At 62.5% G+C, this 23,640-nt stretch overlaps 2 protein-coding genes across 2 annotated transcripts; one reads left to right on the top strand and one right to left on the bottom strand.

The window, feature by feature from the left end:
* Window positions 1-6,334: 6,334 nt before the first annotated feature.
* Window positions 6,335-9,542, top strand: FOXF1 (forkhead box F1). The gene is made up of 2 exons (XM_058674296.1): window positions 6,335-7,915; window positions 9,037-9,542. The coding sequence occupies exons 1-2, from the start codon at window positions 6,757-6,759 to the stop codon at window positions 9,195-9,197; spliced, it is 1,320 nt and encodes a 439-aa protein (XP_058530279.1). The 5' UTR covers window positions 6,335-6,756; the 3' UTR covers window positions 9,198-9,542.
* Window positions 9,543-16,627: 7,085 nt separating this feature from the next.
* On the bottom strand, window positions 16,628-23,383 carry MTHFSD (methenyltetrahydrofolate synthetase domain containing). The gene is made up of 8 exons (XM_058674816.1): window positions 23,329-23,383; window positions 22,755-22,858; window positions 22,312-22,425; window positions 20,577-20,690; window positions 18,832-18,922; window positions 17,747-17,859; window positions 17,459-17,584; window positions 16,628-17,153 (listed from the first exon to the last, which is right to left on the bottom strand). The coding sequence occupies exons 1-8, from the start codon at window positions 23,381-23,383 to the stop codon at window positions 16,701-16,703; spliced, it is 1,170 nt and encodes a 389-aa protein (XP_058530799.1). The 3' UTR covers window positions 16,628-16,700.
* Window positions 23,384-23,640: the final 257 nt, after the last annotated feature.

Below are 23,640 nucleotides of genomic sequence, written 5' to 3'. Positions count from 1 at the left end.
GTGACCCACAACCACACTGTGTCTCCCTAGCCAATCTGAGCCCCTCAGCTATCCTGAGCGGCTCCACAGAGAGGTGGGGCTGCCGGCACCAGGTCACACAGCAAGCCAGCAACCAGGACAGGGGTACCTAACTGCTCCGGTCGTATCTACTTCAGCAGTCTGGCCCACCCTCAGTGGTACAGAGCTGGTGTCCAGGAGCTGGACTGGGCACTTACACACCTCCCGGGCTCCCTCTGCCTTAGAGAGGTGCTAAACTCAGGGCCAGCAGCCTTGCTGGCGACTCGGGAGTGTGTCCTGTGTGTGTGCTCTCGCTGTCCGCTGTCCGCAGCAGCTCTGGGCTGCATCCGTCCCTTGGACTCCGTGTGGGTCTCTGATGGGCTTTCTCTGGGGCGGCCGTGGGGCAGGGGGCTCTGCCCTCTGCTTTTCTGTTTACCAAGCACAACACCCAGACTTCCCACTCCACACTTGGCTTTCTTTACCTTCCCTGGACGAGCAGGGCTGGCTCCCGACTGACGACCAAGGGGGAAAAAATAGCTCTCCAAACCAAAGCAAGCTCTGTGAGGCTGTGCGAGTCTGCACACGCTCAATGCAAACCCTTCAAGGGAACCCGCAGCGGCAGAGCCAGGACCCGGCTGGGACAAAAGGACCCAGGCCACACCTGCAAGGCAGAAGCCCCCTCTGCTCCCTGCAGGAGCCCCTGTTGCTGGGCAGCATCAGGGCCAGGGAACAAATCCTGCCTTACTTCCCAAGCAATGTTGGATTTTGTTTTCTTCTCCCAAACACACATTTGCTGTGGTCATTTTCAATGCCCTACAAACGGGAATGGAACCCTGGCTTGAGTCAGGAGACTCAGAGGTAGATGGACAAGCGGGAACCCCCCAGAGCACCACCCAACCCTCTTCGGGCTCCATCCTCCCCCCAGGTGTGGGGGTCGATGGGACGTCCTTTGCATGTCTCTCTCTCAAATCTGAAAAACAGAAAATATTTGTCCTGTGAAGTCCGATTTCTGGTTTCTGTTTTCTTTTCGGGTCCATGGCTGAAGAGACCACTTGCTTGCTTGCTTCTGCTCTCTGCTGGGACCCCACCTGAGCGGAAGCACTGTGTGTGTGTGTGTGTGTGTGTGTGTGTGTGTGTGTGTGTGAGAGAGAGAGAGAGAGAGAGAGAGAGAGAGAGAGAATATCTTTGTGTCATCACTGCCTGCAAGGTGGGTTCTGTGGATTCTGTACTGGAAGCAGCTTCTGGGAGCCCCCGTGCCACTCTCACCCACCCACTGCCACCCGCCAGCTCCCTGTCCAGCAGGGGTAAGGCCCGGGGGTGCACCAGTGGAGGCAGGAGGCTCCACGTCCCAGCACTTTCTGCTTCTTAGAGCAACTTTACCTCTGATGCCAGAGGATGAGAGCTGTAAATTCCTGGGCTGCAATGTTGTCAAATATTTCATTGAAGAACGTCATGGAAAATGCGTGCTTGCGGGTAGAAGGGGCCAAGTGGAAGACTCAAGCTAGGGGCCCCTTTTGGCTTCGCTGACCAAACGCCGACCCTCTCCCTAATGGACGGCTGACAGGGAGATGAACTGCCCGGGCCTGCGTCCAGGGACAGCCCTCACACAGCTGCTCCCCAAACACGACCTGGTGGTCCCTACAGGTGGGCTTCTGAGCAGTGCCAAAGGGGTGGGCAGGGCTGGGGGACCCAGGGTAGGTATCATGAAGAATATCACTGCCCCCGATTCTGACCGCTGCTGGCTCTTGGTTGACTGGATGGATAGCCATGAATCCAAGTGAGGACCGCCCCCCCCCCCAAGAGCAGGAGCTGTCCCGTGGCTCTGCCAGGAATCAGGCTCCCCAGACTCAGCCTCTGCCCCACGCTGCCCGTTCCACACCTCTCTGCACCCCTCAAGGTCCCTCACACATCAGGTCTGGCCATGCGTCACCGCCCCACTCAGTGCCCTGCAACCAAAATAGAGCAGCACCATTTTGCTTCCCTGGAATCCGAGACCAAAACAGAATCTGCCTCAGGAAGGTTCCGCACATGCAGCTGTGATGACCTTGAGGTGCCCAGCAAAGGCACCCAGTCCTCAGACACGCTGGGTCCACCACACACTGGGTTACTTGGAAAGGTCCTGCCTTTGTTTACACAGCCAAGTTGCACTTTGGGACAAATGCACCCTGCCCTTGGTGTAGACCCCCTCTGCTGAGACACACACTCCTCCACTCCCCAGTGCTGTGCCCACAGGTGCTGCACGCTGCACAGTGGTCTGCATGCGTCTCACCCAGGCCCACCCAGCACCGCCGCACGTCCTGCAGCAGCCCACAAGCTGCAGGGCGGACAATGACATCCCACACCCAGACCACCGTGTGCGACTGTGGTGTGTGTGTGTGCGCATGTGTCTGAGAGGTGCCCTGTACACAGGCTGTTGTAAGCACACACTTTGTCACCTCCGAATTCATTCAGAAAATTCAGTCATTCTCTTTTTAAAAATATTCACCGCAGTGAAACTGCCATGCTGTGACCCCACGCTCCCTGGCCTTCAGCAGCACCAGCCCCATCACGGTGGACGCCCACCTGCCACGGTCAGCTAACCGTGCAGCGTGACCAGCCTGACTGAATGCCCAGCATGCACTCAGCAGCCTGTGGCTTGCAGAGGAGCGGGCATTTGCCCCTGGATTATTCTAGAATCCATGCCCAGGGTCAGCTTCTCTCTGCCCTGGACTCTGGCATATCCCCCATGGCCCCTGTCCTCTGAAGCTGTGTTTTCTGTCACAAATGTCTAGCGGGCAGTGACAGGGCATCGCCCTTCACCCCCAAGGGTACTCCCAGGACAAGCCACTTCCGCACCGCAGGGTCTAGAGGCGGCTAGCCCTACCTTGGGGCACTGTTTGGACTGGGCAGGGTGTTGGAAGGAGTGGGTGAGGGGGCTCAGGCCCTGAGTTAATAAAGAGCAGGGGTGGCGCGGGCGACTGCCCTCGCTGTGGGTGGTCGGCGGCCGCCCCTGCCCGCCTGCCCCCCCCCAACCCAGGCAGCCGGCCCGGCACAATGCGAGCTGGATCTGGTTCCCTGGTCGGGTTACGGCGCGCTCTCGGCTCGGGCGGCTTCACTTAAGCAATTAGCCAGTAAAAATACCTTGTGCTGGGGAGTGGGAGACGTCGCATGCCCGCCTGCTTCTGCCTCCCCCAGCCTGGCGTTTGGGGATTCCTGAGACCAGTGCTGGGGCACAAACTGCAATTGGGGTGAGAGGGTCCTTCTTGGGCTCTACGCAGAGGACAAAGCATGCCCAGGGTTTCCGCTCTCCCAGGGCCTGCTTGAACAGCCTGAGCTTTCCCTGTGGTCCTTCCCACCCTCCCCACAGCCCTGCCAGGATGCCCCCAGTACCAGCTCCATTTATAGATGGAGAAATTGAGGCCCAAACAGCTGCCACAGCGCCCTGGGCTCCCTGCTGTGCCTGTGCAGGCCTCCCTCTGCAGCTCCCGGGGAGAGGGGAGGGCCTCTGCTCTGGAAGGCTGACCATGTCTTAGGGGCATTCCCAGTATAAAACCTGGGTGGGCGCAGGGCGGGCAGTGAAACCTGAAAGAAAGCCATCCTGCAGACGGCAGACAGCAGAGGTGTGCAGGTGGCAGGTGGGAGTGCCGCTGCCAGCTTTCACCGACATACTGAACACGGCGCAAGGGTGAGCCAGGAGCTTGGCTTGGCACACCGGGCAGCCATCGGCAACCACCGCCCTTGCGGGCTCTTGTGGCTGGCCGCGAGCTCTCACCCAGAGCTCTGGTGGAGTGGGGCTCCATTCGTTCACAGTGCTGGCTGTCCAAGGCCTGGGGGACCTCAGTTTCTCCACCCCAAAAATGTGGGCTTAGGGGGCATCTTGGGGACAGAGAGCCCAGTCGGCGGTGCACTTGGGCAAGCCCTCTTGGCCCCAGCTATCATAGTCCAGCTGGGTGCTCACCCACACCCTGCCAGTCCCACCCCGACCACCCAGCTCAGCTGAGGAGAAGGGAGGGGACCCCATCTTTGGCGTACTGGAGGCTCTTCCCTTGAAGACTTGGTGTGGGACCAAAGTTTAAGTGCAGACCAAGGGGGGACCCCATCACCCGGAAAGATAGATGCCCTCCCGTGCCCTGAAAAGAAAGCAAAACTGCTCTCCAGGCTGCCTCGGAAACGCACAGCCCTCCCACCTGGTGAGGGCCTCAGAGGGAAGGAACGGGTCCCCAAGTTCACACTCTACAGAACCTCCCACTCTGACCTCCCACCCCACGGTTGGGAGCCAGGTGAGGAGACGTCATTGGCACTGCCGGCTTACCTCTGTCAGAGGCCAGATGGCAGCGCCTCCTGCCCTGGACTTCCCTCCCGGCGCCAAAGCCACCTATCTGTCACTGCCCCACCGCAAAATAAAAAGCGAGGGGGAGCCACGTGGGGGGAAGGTGAGGCTGAGGACCCACGCTTCAGCCCTCCTGGGAATGCGTGGGCGAAGAATTAGCGCGGAAAGGTCAGAGCGCGGAGTCGTGTGCCCCGCAGCCCACCGCGCACTCTGAACCGAGGGCTGGCCTGCCCCTCGGTGCCAGGAGTGGCAGCACCCGCATCGGAGGAGCGCTTCGCTGGAAGGCGTTCGCGAGGCCACGGACGGGGCTGAGGGTGTCTGTGGGCAGGGACCGAGTGGGGGCATCTCTGTGGAAATGCGCAACACACTACGCGGTCGCGGCCCACGCTCATCGCTTCTCGTGTGGGCCTTGTCTGCGCGCAGAGGCTGGGCGAGCTCCGCGGAAGCGCCCAGCAGGGAAGGAGACCCTCCTGGCCTCCCGCGGAAGCCCAGCTCTGCCAGGGTAGGCGGCGAGAGCCTCTCTCCATCACCACCTCCACCTGCCTCCTCACACGAACCAGCCCAGCGCCCTCCGAGGCGACTGGGCGTCTTTCCGCGAAGCCGAAGGCGGCGTCAGAGCAACCCAGAGGCCGGGTGAGCTTTGAAAAAACCGCGGACGCGGCTCCGCACACAGCTGCAGCCCCGGCTCCTACCTGGTCGCGTCTGCTGGCTTAGCTCCTCGCTCCCGGTGCCTGCCTCGGGTCCGGGGACCCGGGCGGAGGGAGGCCGAAGGGTGCCCGGCCGTCTGCAAGACCACTGCACTCACCTGGTTCTGTGCGAGGCGCGGGGCTCCGGCGCGTCCTGCGCTCCGCAGTGCCTTCTCCCACCCGCACTGCCCCGACTCGCACCGCGGTGCTGCGAGGTGGACGGAGTTTGTGTGCGAGCCCGTCGGGCTGAAAGCCAGGCGCGCCGGGGCGGCTCTGGCCCGCGCTCTCCGCCCGCGCGCCGTCTGCTTTCCGGAACCTGGCCTGGCGCGGCGCACAGTGTCAGCGGCCCCCGCGGCGGCGGCAGGCCGAGCCCACTGGGGCATTAGGCCAACTCCCCCCGCGCACGCGGAATTCTCCGTTATTATTATTAAAGAACCCCCCAGAACGTGTTTACGTTGAGCCGTGTAAACTTCCTGCCAGGGCCTTTGCCATCTCTTGGGAAATTGGAACCTGCGCTCGGAAAATGGGGTCCCGCGCCGCCCAACAGGCGGCTTCTCAGGGGGTGTGTGGTGGGAGGCGTTCAAGGGGGGACGTATATTCTGATCGGAGCTTGGCGTGCGTGTGCACGCGTGAACATGAGTGCAAATTTCAGTGAGTGGGCGCGGATTGCTAGAGTGGGCACGCACGTCTGGGTTTCTGGACGCCTGAATGAGTAGGGAGCTGGTTTTCTCAGGCACCAACGCATATAAGCGCGCGCGCGCTCTATGTGAAGTGCGCGCGGTGGTGAGTGGCCATTTGGGGAGTCTGCGTGGCTTGGACCCCAGCTGGGCCAGTGGTTCTCAACCATCCCGTTGGGTCGGCGGCGCCGCCTGAGACAAAGCGACAGCGACTCGCCCTGCGCTTTCGTTTTCCGCCGGCACTCGACCCGGGGCGGCCGCCCGCCCGCTTGCGCGGCTGGGCGAATCCGAAAAATCCCGGGCGCGGAGCAGTCCTTCCCAGGGCGGGGAGAGTGGGTAGGCGGTCCCTCGCGGGAACGCAGGCCCGCTGGCCGCGGGAACCGGAGCCGAGTCAGCCGTGCCCGCTAGGGTCCCGACCTGGCCGCAGCCGCTGCAGTTGCGGTTTGCAGCAGGGCTGCACGCGCGCGGGGAAGGCCCGAGGCCCGGGGCGCGTGTTTCCCGCCGCGCGGGGGGCCTGGAAGGCAGGGGTCTGCGCGCCTCAGGGCCGACCCGCAGGCGGAGGTCGCGTTAACACACTTGCTCGCCAGGTTGGTGAAGGCGGGGAGGGGCGGTTTTGCGGGGTGGTTTTGCAAGGCGGCCGCGGATCTTTACGCGTGGGGGCCCTTTAAGCGCGCATTCACGCGGGGTCCGGGGGAGGGGGCGGTGCAGGGCGAGGAGGGGGACTTTTGGAGGGTCTTCCGCCGGGCCGCGGGACGCCGCTGGGCGCAGAAGCAGTGAAGGCGGCCTCAGTCCGAATGGGGTAGGCGCGCTCCGCCGCGAACCCTGGAGGTGGTGCCTCCCCCAGTAAAAAGCCTTTGGGGGGGAGCTTCCTGGGGCCTCCGCCCCGGCTGCCCGCGGCCTCCTCGGCGCTCCTTTCCTAGTGGGAGGGAGGGAGGGAGGGAGAGAGGGAGGGAGGTGGGGGAGGAGGGAGTTGGAAAGAGAGGGGGGCGCTGAGCCAACCGCCGGCGGATCCAGCGGCTCCTCGGGGAGGGTGGGCGGGCGAGCGGGGGAGGGCGCGCCGAGGCTCGCTCGGGAGCAGTGGCCGCCGATGACGGCAGAGGTGCAGCCAGCCCCGCGCGCGCAGCCCCCTCCCCCTCGCCCTCCTCCCCCTCCTCCTCCTCCTCCTCTTCCTCCTCCTCCTCCTCCTCCCGGCTCCTCGGCGGCGCAGAGCAGCGGCGGCAGCGGCGGCGGCGGCAGCAGCCACCCGATGTCTTCGGCGCCCGAGAAGCAGCAGCCACCGCACGGCGGCGGCGGCGGTGGCGGCGGCGGGGGAGGCGGCGCGGCCATGGACCCCGCGTCCTCCGGCCCGTCCAAGGCCAAGAAGACGAACGCCGGCATCCGGCGGCCGGAGAAGCCGCCCTACTCGTACATCGCGCTCATCGTCATGGCCATCCAGAGCTCGCCCACCAAGCGCCTGACCCTCAGCGAGATCTACCAGTTCCTGCAGGCGCGCTTCCCCTTCTTCCGCGGCGCCTACCAGGGCTGGAAGAACTCGGTGCGCCACAACCTCTCGCTCAACGAGTGCTTCATCAAGCTGCCCAAGGGCCTCGGGCGGCCCGGCAAGGGCCACTACTGGACCATCGACCCCGCCAGCGAGTTCATGTTCGAAGAGGGCTCCTTTCGGCGGCGGCCGCGGGGCTTCCGAAGGAAATGCCAGGCGCTCAAGCCCATGTACAGCATGGTGAACGGGCTAGGCTTCAACCATCTCCCGGACACCTACGGCTTCCAGGGCTCGGCTGGCGGCCTCTCCTGCCCACCCAACAGCCTGACGCTGGACGGCGGCCTGGGCATGATGAACGGCCACTTGCCGGGCAACGTGGACGGCATGGCCCTGCCCAGCCACTCGGTGCCCCACTTGCCGTCCAACGGCGGCCACTCGTACATGGGCAGTTGCGGCGGTGCGGCGACCGCCGGGGAGTACCCGCACCACGACGGATCCGTGCCGGCCTCCCCGCTGCTGCCCGCTGCGGCCGCCGCAGCTGCCGCCAGCGGGGTCATGGAGCCGCACGCCGTGTACTCGGGCTCGGCCGCCGCCTGGCCGCCCTCGGCCTCCGCAGCGCTGAACAGCGGTGCCTCCTACATCAAACAGCAGCCCCTGTCCCCCTGCAACCCCGCGGCCAACCCGCTGTCCAGCAGCCTCTCCACGCACTCTCTGGACCAGCCGTACCTGCATCAGAACAGCCACAACGCCCCAGCGGAGCTGCAAGGTGAGTGGGGGGAGCCCACCTCTGCCTGCACGGGGCGGACCCCCGAGAGCCGCTGCCCCACCCCTCGGTGGGCCTTTGTGGTCTGCCGAACCCCTGGGGACAGATTTGTTTTTCTTTCTGTTCCAACTCCCAGGCCATCAGGTAGGCCGCGGCTCACCAGAGCCTGGAATCCCGCCTGGACCTAAGTCCTCTGGGGTCCCTCGGGAGCCCTCCCTCACCCAGAAAGGTCCCCCTGCAGATCTGGGGTCTCTGTGCCAACCCTGGTGACCTCCCGCCCGCAGCCCACCTCTGCTCCAGGCCCTGGGCAGAGCGAGGCCCAGAGCGGAGGCCCAGAGGCGCCAGGCCAGCTCCTGGGGCTCGGCCTCCAGGGCAGCGGGCCGCAGCCAGGCCCGGGGGGCAGCTGATGACCTTGGCAGGCCAGGTTGTGGGGACCAGGCCCAGGGAGGGCCAGCACCAGAGATTCTTTTGTTTCTCAGGTGCTCTGGTATCCAGGCCCTTGAGCACCCCAACCCCAAACGCACTGTACAGATGCAAAGCACCCCCACTTTCCAGCTACCCACCCAGTGCCTCAGTGGCCTCAGTGTGGGACCTTGGCAGGGGCCTTGAGGGGTCAGCTGTCAGCGGCCTGTGGAGGCTAGAGGAGCCCGTGGCCTGGAGCCTCTGCATGGGGTTCGCCCTGCTGGGGCTGCTCAGAATCCCCGGGGCAATGCTGGCCTGGGTGCCGGCTCTCCAGGTTGCGATCTGGACTGCAAAGAGGCTTCTGCCTGCTGGCAGCTGCTCCCCTTTGCTCTCCAAGGCCTCGGCAACCTCTCAGTTCCCGGAATGCAGGCCCTCGCTGGCCTCCACAGAGCCAGCACTGCCTTCCCCTTCCGCCCTGGCTTCTGGAAGCTGCCTGCCCGGCCCAGTGTGGTATCCCAGGCAGGAGAGACCAGGATGATGGGGTCTGCAGGGAGCAGGGCTGTTTCCCTGGGGTGGGAAGGAGGGAATCCAGGCGCTACGGACAGCCTTGCGCCCGAGCCGGGCTGGGCCCGCAGCGGGCGCCCTGCAGGACACAGCCCGCCTCTCCGGCCCCTGAGCTAACTCCCTGTTCCCCCCATCCCTGCTGTCGCCCTGCCCCGCAGGCATACCACGCTACCACTCCCAGTCGCCCAGCATGTGTGACCGCAAGGAGTTCGTCTTCTCCTTCAACGCCATGGCGTCCTCTTCCATGCACTCAGCGGGAGGGGGCTCCTATTACCACCAGCAGGTCACCTACCAAGACATCAAGCCGTGTGTGATGTGAGGCCGCAGGCGCCTCCCGACGCACGGCCTGAAACTGTTCTACTCGAGGTATAGCCGCGGGCAGCGGAAAAGGGCTCGCCCCCTCCCCGCCGGATTATTTGCAGAAAGTCAGCGGCCAGAAGCCCCAGCACCGCCTCCCGTGTGCTCAAGGATTTTTATTTTTAAGTGGTGGTGTTGTGGTTGGAGCCGCGCGTCCTGGCCAGGCCTGCGACAGCACCCGGTGAAATCTGCCGGGGTCTCCCCAGGGAGCGGGAAGATTCTCCCCCCACCCCAAGAAAGACTAAGCGCATTCCAGGGCTTTCATTTGGGGGCAGGATATTTATCTTTTCCCGTGGAGGTGTTCTGAGCTGCCTTGCGGGCAGGCGCAGGGGCAGCCCCCCAGGGCCCCTCCTTGGTCCGCACCAGCGGCTTCCGTCCATCCGCCAAGGGGACGGGGAGCCAGCAGCGAGCAGCTGCCCGGGCAGCGCCGGCCTCCCGCTCTCCGCCCTCTCCCTCCTCGTCAGCCTCTTGGATTCGGTTCTGAATTGGGGGCTCCCTCGGTGGGGGTCCCCCGGTGTCTGGTCTCTGCTGTCCGCGGGGCGCACGCCGAGGCCCGGGGCTAGGGCGCACGGCGCAGGAAGGCACTTTGGCAACGTAGCAAGGCCCCTCCGATTTGTTATTTATTCTCTGCTCTCCGTCCGCAGACGCCCCTCCGTCGATCAGTATTAATGGTGTAACTTCGTTGGCAATATTTGCCATGTAGGATTTTTTTTTAGAGATCCATTGTAAATCTGAAACAAAGACCCATCTGTGTAAAAACAAATTTCCATATGTTTTATATAAATATATATATATAATATGAAGGACTACCCTTCCCCCCCCCTTTTTTTAGTATTTTGGCTGCTGGCGTGCGGCATTTGTGACACGTATTTTAAATTTCCTTCTGCACTGTATAAAATTATAATTTGACAATGTTTTGCCTTTTGTGTATTTTTTCCTAAAAAATAGAACAAAATAAAAATGTGTAACATTTGTACATGGCCTTTAAAATTGTATCAACTCGAAATAAAAGTGCATGAATGCTCGGGATTAGGGTTGCAGACTATCTCCTGAATTCCCAAATAGAGAAAAAACAACCCATGCTTTAGGCTCTCCAGAGTTTTTGAAATTTAAAATCTGGGTAGTTCTGAGTACTTGCCTCTTTTTTTTTGTTTTTGGCCCGGGTGCCGTTTTCCAGGCCCTGTTGAATAGAGTTTGGACGCGAGGGGCTGTTTTTCTCGGCTTCGGGGGTTTTAAGCAGAGCCCTCCCTCTGCCCCTGGAAATGTCAGCTCTCCTTTGAAATCATCAGACAGAGCGACACGTCACTGTTCCCCTTGGAAAGCGGAGCTGTGTGTGCGTGTGTTACATACGAGTATGTGGGTCCGATGCCGGAGGGCTGAACATTGTTGGTGCAGATTGGAGTCCGCGCGTGGGTGCTGTAACGGCATTGCCTCGGTCAGCGCAGGCAGCCCTGCCGCCTCTCTCAGGCCACGTTTGTTTTACCTGGAGTTCTAGAAGTTACTGTTCCCCGTATTCGAGCTGTTTGAAATCATGAAGAAAATGGGATTTTTTTCTTTTCTTTCTTTCCTTTTTTTAAATTACGGGCGGTAGGTGTGTTCGGAGGTCCCATGCTTGATTTTCCCCAATCGGAACCTAAGCCGGGTGGTAGGGTGCAAACCAAGGCGCGAAGTGCGTTTCCCTCTTGAATCGCAGGACCCCGGAAGCCCGCGCCCCCCGCCCAGGACGTCTCGGGGCGCAGACCCACTGTGGGGGCTCCGCGTCGCGGGGGTCGGATCTCGGTTCCTGCTGCTCTGCCTGCTTGGCGTTTCGGACGTGGGGGTGATTTTTCCGGAGCTCTGATCCGTCCAAACGACCCACCAACTCGCCGACAAGCTGTGCCCCAGCTAACCGCGACCCAAGGGGCGGGAGAAGGCCCGGGCGGCCGGACCTCAGGCGGGGGCTGCCCGCAGCAAGCAGGGCAGCGGCGGCGGGGAGAGGCGGGCGGCCCGGGGCCAAGGCCACCCCCCACCCGGTCCGGAGAGAGCCCTGGGCGCGCTGCGCGGGCATCCCGGGCGGCCTTGGCGTGGAGGCGCTGCGCGGGCATCCCGGGCGGCCTTGGCGGCCAGCGCCTGGAGCCTCCTCAGTACCCCCCGAGAAGGCACCTCAGGTGTTGGGGAGGGGGGTCTGAGGCTGGCGTGCAGCGGGAGGGAAACACGCAGCTCCTGGCTCTCCCTCCACAGCCTCTCAAAGCCTACGTGTCCCCTGATGGCGCGTGGCTTTGGCGTCCTGAGTGGCGTCCCCCTTCCACGGGGTCGCCCCTGACGCCCAGGTTCGGGCTCAGCTGGGTGGGAGGCACCCGCTGGGCCTTTTGAAGTAAAATTGGCCCTAGTTCTCCCAAGGCAGAGTTCGGCCTTACCCGCCGCGTGGGATGGGACAGTGTGGTCCCCAGGTGAGAAGAGGAAACCGCGTCCCACATCTCGCAGTCGCCAGGATAAGACAGCGCAGGTGGGGCAGCGGGTCCCCTGGGGCCCTCGAGGGCCCATGGCTGGCACGGGAGCTGTGTGGCGAAGCGCGCTCAGCGCGTGCAAAGTACCCGCCTCAAACACAGAGCCGCCTGTGCGCGCCGAGGCAAATCACGCGTCCTGCGTGCGTCGTCGGGCGCCAGGCAGGCATCCCAGGTGGGCGTAATCCCACGTCTCCTTGCACACCTCGCAGGGCGCGTTGTGCAGCCGTGCAGTCAAGCTGAGCCCAGAGAGAAAGGCCCCTGGCTAAAGTGCGCGGGTTACACTTCCCGCGGGCGCGCTGGCCTCTTCCGCACGGGCCGCAGAAGAGCCGTGCAGCCCCCCCCCCCCCGGCGGTGGGAATTGCAGGTCGGCTCCTAGTCCCCCAGCCCCTGGTCCCTGCGCCAGCGTCCGTCCGGAAGGCGCCCCGGGTGTGAGCCTCTGATGCGAAGGCGCCTGGCTCGCGGGATGCGCTTCTTCCCACTACTTTGCTTATTGTCTGGCGGGAAGGGGTTGTGGTGTGGCCACGCCTGGCGCCCTCCAGTGCCCCTCGCCTGTGCCTGCGAGGCGTCCCTGGCCGGCAGAGCTGCTAGGTAGCTCAGCTGGAGTCCTCCGGCTCCTGGGTGGCTGATGAGCCAGGCAGCCCTCGCCCAGGGATGCCTGGCACTGTGCACTTGAGGAGTTGGTGCAGAAGGGGTGGGGGTGGTGATGCACTCTGGGAGGGTTGCAGGGTTGTACCCACATGCCCCCTGCAGGGGAGAAGGGGACACCCAAGTGGCCTAACAGACTGAGTGTTAGCAGTGAGTTTGGGTCCGAGTCAGGATCTTCTGCGCTGGCTCTCAGCCCACCCGGCCGCCAGGCAGGCAGAAGAGTCCCAGGCCAGCCACTGGCCTCTGCTGGCAGCTCCGAGCGGGGGCCGGGAGCCAAACACTGGGTGCATACCCAAACTGACAATCCGGGGTCCCGAGACTGCAGAGGCCCAGAACCCCATAGCTCTTGCAGCGCTGCAGCCTCTCCTACGCCCTCCCCCCTGCCCCGACACTGCCAGGGCTCCAGTCAGTGCCCGCTGTCTCCGCCCCAGCCAGCCTCTGCTGCCCCCTCCCGCCTGCCCCAGGCTCCAGCTCCCACTCCTGGAGCTGCAGCAGAGAGAACCGCAGCTTGCAGGCAGGATGGCGACCAGCACTGAGCAGGCACCCTGTGCGGCCTAGGCCCTGGGCCGCCGTCCTCGTCCTCATCCCTTGGTGTGTCCAGAGGGTAGGCGACTGGTCCTGGGTGCGTTGGTGAGAGGTGGTCTTGGCACCCACGCCCAGGACTTGGTGATCCCCAGCTGTGGTCTTCACCATCCTGCCAACCCCCTCCCTGTGGAGCAAGAGAGGAGGGCTCAGGGACCACAGAGGCTGGACCTCACGGCACTCTCGGGGCTCCATCGTGAGGCAGCTGGGAGGGGGCTCCGGGTGGGGTGGGGAGCCTAGCTCAGCAGCCACAGCTACGACTCAGACGACGCCCCCCCCCCCCGGCACTGCGTCTCAGGCCCCCGTGGTGCCACACACACAGCACACAGGGCTAGAGCCGTGCCCTAGAAGTGGGATCCCTGCTGACCCTGGGTTAGGGTGAGACTCTCGGTATCTCCCACAGCCGAGCCTGGGGCAGGGCCTGGGTGGGTGAGCAGCTGCCTGGCAGGGTGGGGTAGTGGAGGAGAGGCCATGTCTGGGTGTGGCATGCCTCTGGTAACTCGTAGGGCCACAGAGGAACTATGCTTACCAGACTTCATGCTTAAAGGATTGGCAGGAGAAAAGTGTGGAATATTGTTTTCCGGGACTAGGAGACAGGACAAAGAGCTGCTGCTGACTCAGGCACTCCAGAGCCGCTGCGCTCCTGTCAGACCAGGAGGGTGATGAGAGCTGACACCTGCTTGTCAGTATAGACAGACAACCCAGCGTTCTTGTTCACCCACAGGTGGGGGATGGGGGCACTGGGCACTGTACTCTCGGCTGAGAGTACCCAGCCCCGTTCAGAACAGGTGCTGGAGGCTAGGCCATGTACCATCCAGCACTGGAATCAGCCAGCTCAGCAGACGCCGGAGGGAGAAGCCTGCTTCAAAGCCAGGGATGTGTCAGCCATGGGGTCCTTGCTGTCTGCCGTGCCCTGGCTCTCTGCTGCCCCCTGGCAGTGCGTGTGGTCCGCCCAGCAGGTCCATTTCCCTGGGACTCTCAGCTCCCTGTGGAGAGCTCAGCTGACACTCCCCAGAGCAGGCAGGGAGGCATCCAGGACCAGTTGCGGCTGTTCCTCCGCGGGCACGCACCGCCACCTGCTGTCCGCATGACGCAGTGCGCGCTGGGTCCTAACTGGGAGATCTCAGACCTGGGCCCAGAAAGCTCCTCACTGTGGGGTTCGAGGCCTGCGCTGAGCAGCTGGCCGTTCCCAGAAAGGGCACATGTGTTGTTCTTTCCTAGTTACACAGGGAGGGGTGTGTTTAAAATAAACTCATTAGACAGCAAGCAGCTGGCCTGTCCTGACCCCCTACCCCCCGCCGCCACTTCCACCCAACTTCCCAGCTTTGGGGCATGGGCAGGTGCCTCTCACTGCACTGGTGAGGGGTTGGGATGAGCTGGCAGTGGACAGAGGGCCCAGGGGTGAAGGAGCCGAGGCGTAGCGAAGGGAAGGCTTGTGGGAGCCCACACAGCACGGTCCCCGAGGCCCTGCTGCTATGGCCAGTGATCCCAGGTGAGAGGGCTGTTCTCGTTGACAACTCAACACCTCGGCAACTAAGCTGCTGGCTCCCAAGTCATCCAAAGGGCAAGAGACCCGCAGGACCCGGAGTCCTGTCAGCTCCCATCTTGCCCGGGTGATTTATGGGCGTCAGAAATAAAGGGCTCCATTGACGGGAAGAAATCCTGCCCCGCGGAGGCGTTGGAGTAGTGGACTCCTGGGCAGAAGGTGGCTGCCTGCGGGCCTCGGGCCAAGACTGTGGATCCCTGGACCTGCGACTGCCTGCCTGTGCTGGGGGAAGACACTGCGCCCAGGGTCTGTGGATGCGGAGATGTTGAGCGCAAGGTTAGCGCTTGCCAGGGACAGCAGCAGGCATGGCTACCTACACAGCCGGGCCCCTGCTGACACAGTACACGGCTGCCAGGCGCAGAGCTCTCTGCTCTGTAACCTAGCGGAACACAACACTGCCCCTCCCCGCGCTCCCCACTTCTGCCAGTTTGGACGGCACAGGGACAGCTTGGCATGCTCTGTGATCAGCTGCATCTTGGCTTTGCTCCCTGGGGGTTTGTGTGTGTGTACATTTATTTATAAGCAATTCCATAATATTTACATGGACAGCCGGTCAGTAAGGCCAAGCAGCAGCTTAACCGACAGCTATTCACTCCTCCATTTGTTCTAGCCAGGACTCTGCTGCCTGGGCAGGTGTCCACGAGCAGGTGGTCACTTCTGCCCCAGCGGCATTAGCTGAGTGCCTGGTTCCCTTTCCATCTGATGCAGGCTTGTGGCTCAGCGGGCATGCACCCCTCCACCGGGCCCCTGCTCAGCATGTGGCTGGGATCCCAGAGGAGCCTGTGGTCTCTTATGGATTGCTCACGCGATAGTCCGTTGCACTCTAAACCGGCTGTCCTGGGGGAACCAAGGACAGTGTCACCAAGCTGGGGAAGACCAGCCTGTGGTAGGGGTTGGATCATCATCCTTTTTGGGGTGTTGCCCTGGCCTGCTCCTCCCCTCCAGCGTGATGTGAACCAAGTCTCCACCCCAGTGTGTTCCCTGCAGCTATGTGACACGTGGTCATGAGGCTCGCGTACAATCGAGTGGACACTCAGAGGTCACACCGCCAGCCCATACCCACTGGAACTGGGCAGACTGGCGCTCAAGGCCCCTCCTGTGAACACCAGCCATGTTGCATAATTTGTTGTTTCAAAAAAGTATTGCCAGGAGCTGGGAATGCCACACAGGTCTCCCAGGAGAGTAGGGGGAGGCGTCTGGGTGCCCTCCGCTGCCTCCCCGCTGCCTTCCCTTGATGCAGTTACATGAGGCAATGAGCCGGACCTGGCTGTCTGTCACTGTGGCTACAACAGTCCAGACACTGCCACACGGGGGAGCCGTGACAGAGTTCAACGTGTGGGACTGGGATCTGGGGTGTGTGTGAGGGGGCGGCGGCTGGCAGGGGCACAGCTTGAGGACGGCTGCGGGCACGGGAGGGCTGAAGCGCGTCAGCAATGCCACAGCAAGCAGGCCTGGCCAGACTCAGTCACAGAGGAGCCCCCTGGTAAGGAAACGTGCTGGACGGGGGCCCTACACAAAGCTGGTCACATTGATGGGTGGGTGGCCAGGCTGAGGGGAACACCCAGAGGCCCAGCACCCACTGGAAGGACAGGTCCCCATGGCAATTTCATCACGAAACCAGTGGAAATGCCTTTGTGGGCAGCTCATGTTCCGAGAAGTCTCCGCGCACAGGCCTGCTCTCCCGGGGCACTAGGACAGGTTTAAAACACACCCCAGCCACAGAGTCAAACTTCAGCACAACCATGTGAGAACAAACTCTCCAATGAAATGCTCATTTTGGCTTTTTTGCACAGATCATTGGCAGAGGCTTCTGCTGAGCAGGTGCAGTTCAGCCAGAGCTCAGCTGGAGGGAAACCCGGAGAGCCTGAGGTCCTGGGCGAGCAGTGGCTCCCACCAGACCAAGTCCAGGCCGGCCCCAAGGGAGGGCCAGGCTGGGTGGCAACAGAGGGAGGTGGTCCCCCCAGTGGCAGGCTCTTGTCTGGAAACCCTGCCTCCAACACAGGGCTGAGCACAACGGGCCGGTGTTAATGAGCCACTGAACTGCTTGGCCTCGGCGACGTGAACACGGTCTCGCAGGCCAACAGCCAAGATGCAGTCTCTGAGACAGACAGCTCTCGCTGTCACTCTCTGCCATGTCCTGTACTGCAGCCTCCAGCAGCCATGGGCAGGCTGTCATGCCCACCTGCTGCCCATGGCTGCCCCTTGGTCATCTGTCCCTCTGCTGCCTGGCCAGTGCCACTGTCAATGTGTTGGCACCCAGGCGCAGGCCCTGCAGGTAGGAGATGGCCTGCTGGGCAGAGGCCGGGTCTTGGTAGCGGAGCAGGGCCGGGCGCCGTGGGCCCTGCCAGGTGAGCTGCAGGGGCGCCTGCCTGAGTTCCCGGAGGGCTCTCTTCAGGTCACTCACGCGTGCATCAAAGGGGAGGTTCCCCACAGAAACAGTGGCAGCAGCCAGCAGGGGGTCCTCTCGCTGTGGGGCACCGCGGGTTCCCCCCTGGGGTTCCTGGTGCCTCCTGATACCCCCTGGGGGAGCCACGTGCTGGCTGCCCAACAGGGGAATGTGCCGGGGTCCCTCCTGAAGGGCGACGTCCTTCCCAGCCTGCTCCTCTCGGCGCCGGAGGCTTCTCAGTATTGGGATCTTCTCCATCATCTCGTGGCTGATCTGCAAAAGTCAAGCAGTACCAGCTGCTGTGCGGGCGGCCCCAGCAGGGACATGGCCCAGTGAGGCATCTGAACTCCCTGCACGCTGCCCAGCTGGCCTCCCTGCCCTCGGCTCCAGCCTGGACTTCCGGGGTGAGGGGTGGCACGCCCGATGTGTTAAATGCTGTGATAACCTGGCTGCGACTCCACCCTGGGCTGTGTGTCCACACGGAAGTCCGGGGCGCCTCAGTGAAGCCTCCTGCCCCCACTGGTGCCTGTGGGTGGGCGTGGCCCCCACGTACAGGGCGCGGCCCCAGCCTGACCCACCTTGGACCACATGATTCCTGATGGCTGTGGGCGTTCACAGCCCGTGACGATGACCCTGGTGGGAGTGAGAATGTAGTCGACCGTGATGTCGTGATCCTCAACAAGGGTGTCGGGGATGTCCTTGACCTGGTGAGACGGGGACAGGTCAGGAAGCCACCAGGGAGCCACCCGGTGGAAGTGGGCGAGCCAAGCACCCCTGTCTTCTTTCTGGGGTGGGTGCCCATGCCTGGATCTCCGCCCGTGCAGATCAGCACCATCTCAACCCACCCCGCACCCTCAGAGCAGCACCTGGCAGTCATGGACGATGGTGACCACTGGTGTCCCCCTGTGGACGGCTCCCATCGACACCATCATGGCATATTCAAGATCTGCGTAACCTTCTCCCTTCCCGATCCGCCAGCCTGAGAGGGTGGGAGAAGGCGTGTGGGGGGCACTGCCCGCCAGGGCACGGGGAAGGGGCGCTGCCCGCCAACATCCCCGGCCTGTCCAGAGCAGCTCCCTCGGATCCCCAGGCATGCCGCTGAAAACAGACTCGGGAGTCACACGGCCCAGTGGCAGCGGGAACCCCGCACGGGCAGAGCAAGCCTTTCAACATGTCCTTGTCACCTGGGGGCCAGAGCTCACACTGGGCTCGAAGTGAGCAGTGCTTGGGTTTGCGGGTAACCAAGACACTCTGCACCCTCTGCTGTTAGGGAAAGGTCAGGCATGGGGCTGGGTCTCCTCCAAGGCGCCGATCCCCCTCCTGCAGTCCCCAGGGAGGGCCTGGAGGCGGCAGAGAGGGAGCTGGAGCCCAGCGTGCAAGGCCGCTCCCTGCGGGAGACTGCCCAGCTCCTCCTCGGGGTGAGCCATCCCTCCTGACGCCTGACGCATGCTCAGCAGGTGGGGGGGACCAGGTGAGCAGGGAGCATGCGCCAAGCACAGGGTAAGAGCTGAGCAGGGCAGGAGGGCACACTGCACACCAGGGACCTAAGGCTGATATCCAGTGGCCGTTCCCCACTCCCGGGTACTGGGCCGCTTGAGCCTGGGTGTGGCTTCTCCTCTAATCCCCTACTTCCCCCAGAAGCAGGACGTAGAAACAGAACATTTGAATACCATGATCACACCCACTTTCCCCTAACCCTCAATTCTCCCATCCTGGTCAACTTTGTAAACATCATCACACATAAAAGTCACACAAAAAACATAAAAAGAGGGTGTTCAGGCAGCTGAGACACCAAGGGGCCACAGACAGAGCTGCACCTCAGGGACGCGGAAGAGACGTGGCGGCTGGAGCCCTGGTGTGCAGTGGCAGGGCACGGGGAAGGGGCACTGCCCAACAGGCAGCAGCCCAAGCACAACCGTCACCACTGTGCCACCCGGCCTTCTGGTCTTACCTTTCTCAGAAACGGCCACGGATCCCACCACCACTACGTCCACCTGGACTCTGGACTCCAGGCCTACGGGCAGGCTGTGGCTCCTCACGCCCTGCAGAGGGACACACAAGGTTGGGGAGCACGCGGGCCCCGCCGGCCTCCTGGACGAAGGCATGGGCTCTGCCCCTCACGCACAGGCAGCACGGCGGACGTGTGGGGCATCTGCTGTGACATCCTTCCCGGGAAAGGGCTCGGGGCAACTGCCGGTGCCAACTCACAGGCACTGAGTTCTCACTATGCAGCAGGTGGTTTTTCCCATAAGGTGCTGGTCAGTGGTGAGCCCTCAGGTGGGCTGTGCCCAGGCCTCAGTGCAGAGCCTGCTCAGGGTGGAGCCTCAGCAGGGGGACGCACTGGCCGCCCTGGCTCATCGCCTGGGACTCGGGGTTCCCACTGAGCACAGACGACATGCGTCAGATCACCTGGACGTCCAGCCCTCACTCCGAATGCTCAGCCGCACATGCACCTGGTGTCAGCGCCAGCTGATATGGACTGTGTGGACATTTGTGCCTCCCTTGAGGTGGGAGAAACCTCAGGCCAGCCCCTGGGCAGACCACCGCCCTGGGCCGCCCCCAGCCCAGAGACGGATCAGCTGGGCTCTCATGGGAGTCACACCGCGGCAAAGTCTGTGCGCTCACACTCAGGGGCCCAGAGGCGGGAGGTCCCTCAACCACAGCCCACAGCGGGTGCACTTCTCAACGCTGCGCCCAGGCCTTGTCCCACCTCACTTCTTCCCTGGTTACCTGCCAGCTTCCTCATCAATTCACTTTATCACGTGCCACAACAGATCCTACTTTAGGAATGGCACGCCATCCTCCAGGAGACCCAGGAGCTCCTCACTGGCCCAGCTCCCGCCACTGCTGCCACGTGCGGAGTGAACCAGTGGGACATCTCTCTGTCTCTCCTTTCTGTAAGCCTCATCTGCCTTTCAAGGAAAAATAATCTTTAAAAAAACAGTTATCCACTTGAAAGGCTGAATGACACAGAGGGAGGCTGTCATTGACTCACTCCCTCGACGGCCGCAGCAGAGGGAGGCTGTCCTGACTCACTCCCTCGACGGCTGCAGCAGCTAGGCAAAGCCAGCCGGGAACTCCCTCCTGCGAGCCACACAGGAACTCAGAACCCGGGCTCAGCTCGTTTGCTGCCGCACAGGCACACCAGCAGGAAGCAGGATCGAAAGAACAGAGTGGCCAGGACTTGAACCAGGCACCCTGATGCAGGGTGTTGGGTTCCTGGACACTGGCTGAGCCCACCACACCAAAACACCCACCCAAAGCACTTTGAGCTTCTGAAAACCATGCCTCATTTTGTCAATAATACGCATTTTCCATTAGCGTTCTGAACACCTCTTATTTATCTGTCACAATTATTCGCCTCTAACTTGTCAGGCAACTTCCAGCGATGCCTGTTTGAGCAGTTCTGCCCTCTGCTGTTGTTTGGTAGTACAAGAGTGGGCTTGTGGGGCTGGCACCATGGCATAGCACGCTAAGCCTCTGCTTGTGCTGCCAGCATCCCATATGGGCACCAGTTCACGACCTGGCTGCTCCACCTCCAATCCAGCTCCCTGCTAATGGCCTGGGAGGGCAGGAGACAGCCCAAGACCTTGGGCCCTGCACCCACAAGCGGGAGACCTGGAAAAAGCTCCTCCACTCTGAGCAGGGCGGGCAGGGTCAGGAGCTTCCCTGGGGGTGCCCCGCTGCCGCGCTCACCTCTGAGGTGGCACATCGCCTCAGGATGTCCTTGGTGGCTCCGGGGGGTGGCGTGATCTTATTGAAGAGCCCAGTCCTCAGCCGTGGCGTCGGAACCAACAGGGTTTTCTTGCTCTTTAACAGAAAGACAATGAACTTGAAGCTGTGATTTTTACAAAGGCAAGCAATCTGTGATGATCTGCTTTCTGCGTGTGTGTGTGTGTGTGTGTGTGTGTGCTCAGAAAATCACTTGTTTGTAAACTCAGTGTGTGGGTCCATCTTTCTCACCGTCCCTGCCCTGCGGGACTTCACCCCGTCCAGCTCACCAGGCCCACATCCCTCACCACTCAGGTGTTACTGTAAGAATGGACGCAGCCGGGCTTGGCAGCGTGGCCTAGTGGCTAAGGTCCTCGCCTTGATCCCATATGGCCGCTGGTTCTAATCCTGGCAGCTCCACTTCCTCTCTATCTCTCCTCCTCTCAGTATATCTGACTTTGTAATAAAAATAAAATAAATCTTAAAAAAAAAAAAAAAAAAAAAAAAAAAGAATGGACGCAGCCACCCAGGCCAGGCATGCTCCTGGGAAGTCTTCCGTTGGAGCTCACTCTATTTTCAACAATGTTTCAACCATTATAGCATAAGGACATTGGGCATTAAAAATCCTCTCGGTCAAGCATTCAAGCATTCGTATCTAGCTTGCCAGTTCCATCCATCAGCTTCGGAGAGTGACCGCTGGAGTAAGTCACCTGCCTGTCACTTCCTGCTGTCCCGTGCTGACCACATTTTCTTGTGCCTCGTCAGTGGTCGAGATACTGCCTATGTCACATTCCCGGGTCACAGTGGGGGCCAGGACCCGGGGCCTCCTCTCAGTGCCCAGGCGCCTTGTGGCCAGTCCCTGGAGGGGCTCCCACAGCAAGGGCCCAGTCCCACAGCATGAGTCCCCAGGGGACCCAAGCCGTGGATACTCCTGGAGCCTTGGAAACCATGAGTAGGGATGGCTGGGCAGCAGATCCCACAGGAAAAGCACGGTGTAGCCTAGCATGTGACGGGAGGCAGCCTCGGGCCCACAAAAGGCCCACGAGTCCGGCCGGCTGAGCAGCTCCCAGGCACGCCCTGGAGCCACCCTGGCCACCCAGCAGCCTGGCCTGGGGTGGGCTCCAGAGGCAGATCTGTGCTGGGGGCCACACAACACGGGCAGCAGAAGGCAGGACGGCTGAGACCTGTCAGCAACCGTCACACCCACATGCCCGCCCGTTCTGACCACCCCTGGACCTCTGTATTTCACTCAGCAACTTCTTCTGGTTTCCAAGAAGTCGCCTAGAGTTACGGCATTAAAACTTAGACCAACTTTTATTCAGTGAAATCATACGAGTTTAGACTACCCTGGGGGAACTCATTTCTTTTGCTTGAGAAGGGGTATGTGTCTGGGAAGGGCACTCCCTTTCTGTGTCCGGGGACCCATCTATCGGATTTCTAGTGAGCGCTCCCCTTTCAAGGACACAGGGATGTGGCTGCCTCCCTTGCTGGGACACACAGCAGCTCGGCTCAGGGACTGCACTGCTAATGCCTTGGGTCTCTTGAGTTTACAAATCCAGGGCTGGGCCTGAGAGCGGACCACTGAGAGAAAGACCACACCAGCCAGCCCCTGGGGGCCAGGTCCCGCGCCAACAGCTGGGCCTACCTGCAGTGCGGACAGCTGGCCCTACCTGCAGTGCGGGCAGCTGGGCCTACCTGCAGTGCGGGCGGCGGGGCCTACCTGCAGTGCCAGCAGCCGAACACCTTCCAGGGGTTTGTCGGGGTCCACTTTCACTTCCCGCGCGTTGGCAAAAGCATCCAGGTCTTGGATGTTGTGGCAAGCCAGGTAGGAGCCCTAGTGGGGACAGACACACAGTGCTCACCTCCAGGACAAGGAAGCGTGCATTTCTCTGGGGCGCGTCCGGGTTCACTTTCACGGTCCTGGCTGCTTGGAACGCCTGCAAGCGTAGCAGGAGCTGGGCAGCATGGGCAGCGCCCTGTGTGGAACACGACTGCCCGTCACCGAGCGGCCTGGGAGCCCTCGCCCGGGGCAGGGTGCCCGAGACCTGCGGCAGTGGGAGGTCGGGCTCTGGGAGGGACAGAGGCCTGAGAGAGGTGACCCCTGCACGCTGAGCGTCTGACTGGTCTCCACGCCCTGCCCTCCCTGCCCTTGCCCCTCCGTACCTTGAAGTTAGGAATCCTGTGGTGCACAGGGCGGGGAAAGTCGGCTAAGTTCCGAGACTCCAAGTAGTCCCAGATGTGTTCCCGGATGTCCTGCTTGGAGACACCTACTGTGACAAAGGGCAGTACGTCACCATTCCCACGACGCACACCCGGGGCTGATGGGACGACCGATCCGGCTCTCCAGACACCCCGTGCCTCGCCCACGGTCACTGACCTCACAGTCACAGAAGACCACCAAAGACCAAGCCCCCCGGCCCACCGGGCCCTCGCTCCCAGTCCCGGGCCCCGCTGGTTCTGATATGGTCAAACCCTCGATCGCTGTGAGCCAAGGAGGCAGGACTCCAAGCCGAGCAGCGTGTCAGCCGGCTGTGACCGCAGGACGTCAACCCCAGGTCCTCCTGGCGATGTGGGGCGCGCTGCCCCCTTAGCAACGCTACCCTTCACTGCCCAGGACTGGGGCGGTGTTCATGCAACCCCACATAAGCCACGCGTTCCGCGCGCACTGGAGGCACCTGAAGTCACTTTTCAGTCAAGTAGGAGCACAGAACCAGCCCACTCCCAGGTGCACCCTCACCTTGGGGTGCCGGGGGTCCCCGAACCCCGTCAGGAGGACCAGTCCGAGCCTTCATGGCTGCGTCATCGGCGCGCGACGCCGCCCGGGCGGAGGTGATGTCACCGGAGGGGTGCCGAGACTTCCGGGGGCGGGCCCGCGGCGCGCGCCGATGACGGGGGCAAGCTCGGCCGGCCAGGGTGCTGGGCAGGACCCGTCGTGGCCTCGTCCCGGAGCTGGTGTGGCCTCGTGCACCTGGCCTGCCCCCACCCACCCTGCAGGCCGAGACGCCGCTCCCGCAGAGCCTCGGGTGCCCACGCCGACCGTGGGAGGCGA

Source organism: Ochotona princeps, chromosome 16 (genome assembly GCF_030435755.1).
Source record: "Ochotona princeps isolate mOchPri1 chromosome 16, mOchPri1.hap1, whole genome shotgun sequence".
NCBI classification, from domain to species: Eukaryota; Metazoa; Chordata; class Mammalia; order Lagomorpha; family Ochotonidae; genus Ochotona; species Ochotona princeps.
The sequence above is the reverse complement of the archived record's forward strand: the minus strand, read 5'-3'. Positions and strand labels throughout refer to the sequence as shown.

Bases quoted from the DNA above. Each gene is read 5' to 3' on its own strand.
- MTHFSD (XM_058674816.1), bottom strand. From the start codon at position 23,383: ATGAAGGCTCGGACTGGTCCTCCTGACGGGGTTCGGGGACCCCCGGCA. The intron at 17,860-18,831 runs GTAAGACCAGAA...CCACCCTCTCAG, and splicing joins CGTGGCCGTTTCTGAGAAAG to GCTGGCGGATCGGGAAGGGA. The intron at 17,585-17,746 runs GTGCTGCTCTGA...CCGTCTCACCAG, and splicing joins CCATCGTCCATGACTGCCAG to GTCAAGGACATCCCCGACAC.
- FOXF1 (XM_058674296.1), top strand. From the start codon at position 6,757: ATGACGGCAGAGGTGCAGCCAGCCCCGCGCGCGCAGCCCCCTCCCCCT. The intron at 7,916-9,036 runs GTGAGTGGGGGG...CCTGCCCCGCAG, and splicing joins CGCCCCAGCGGAGCTGCAAG to GCATACCACGCTACCACTCC.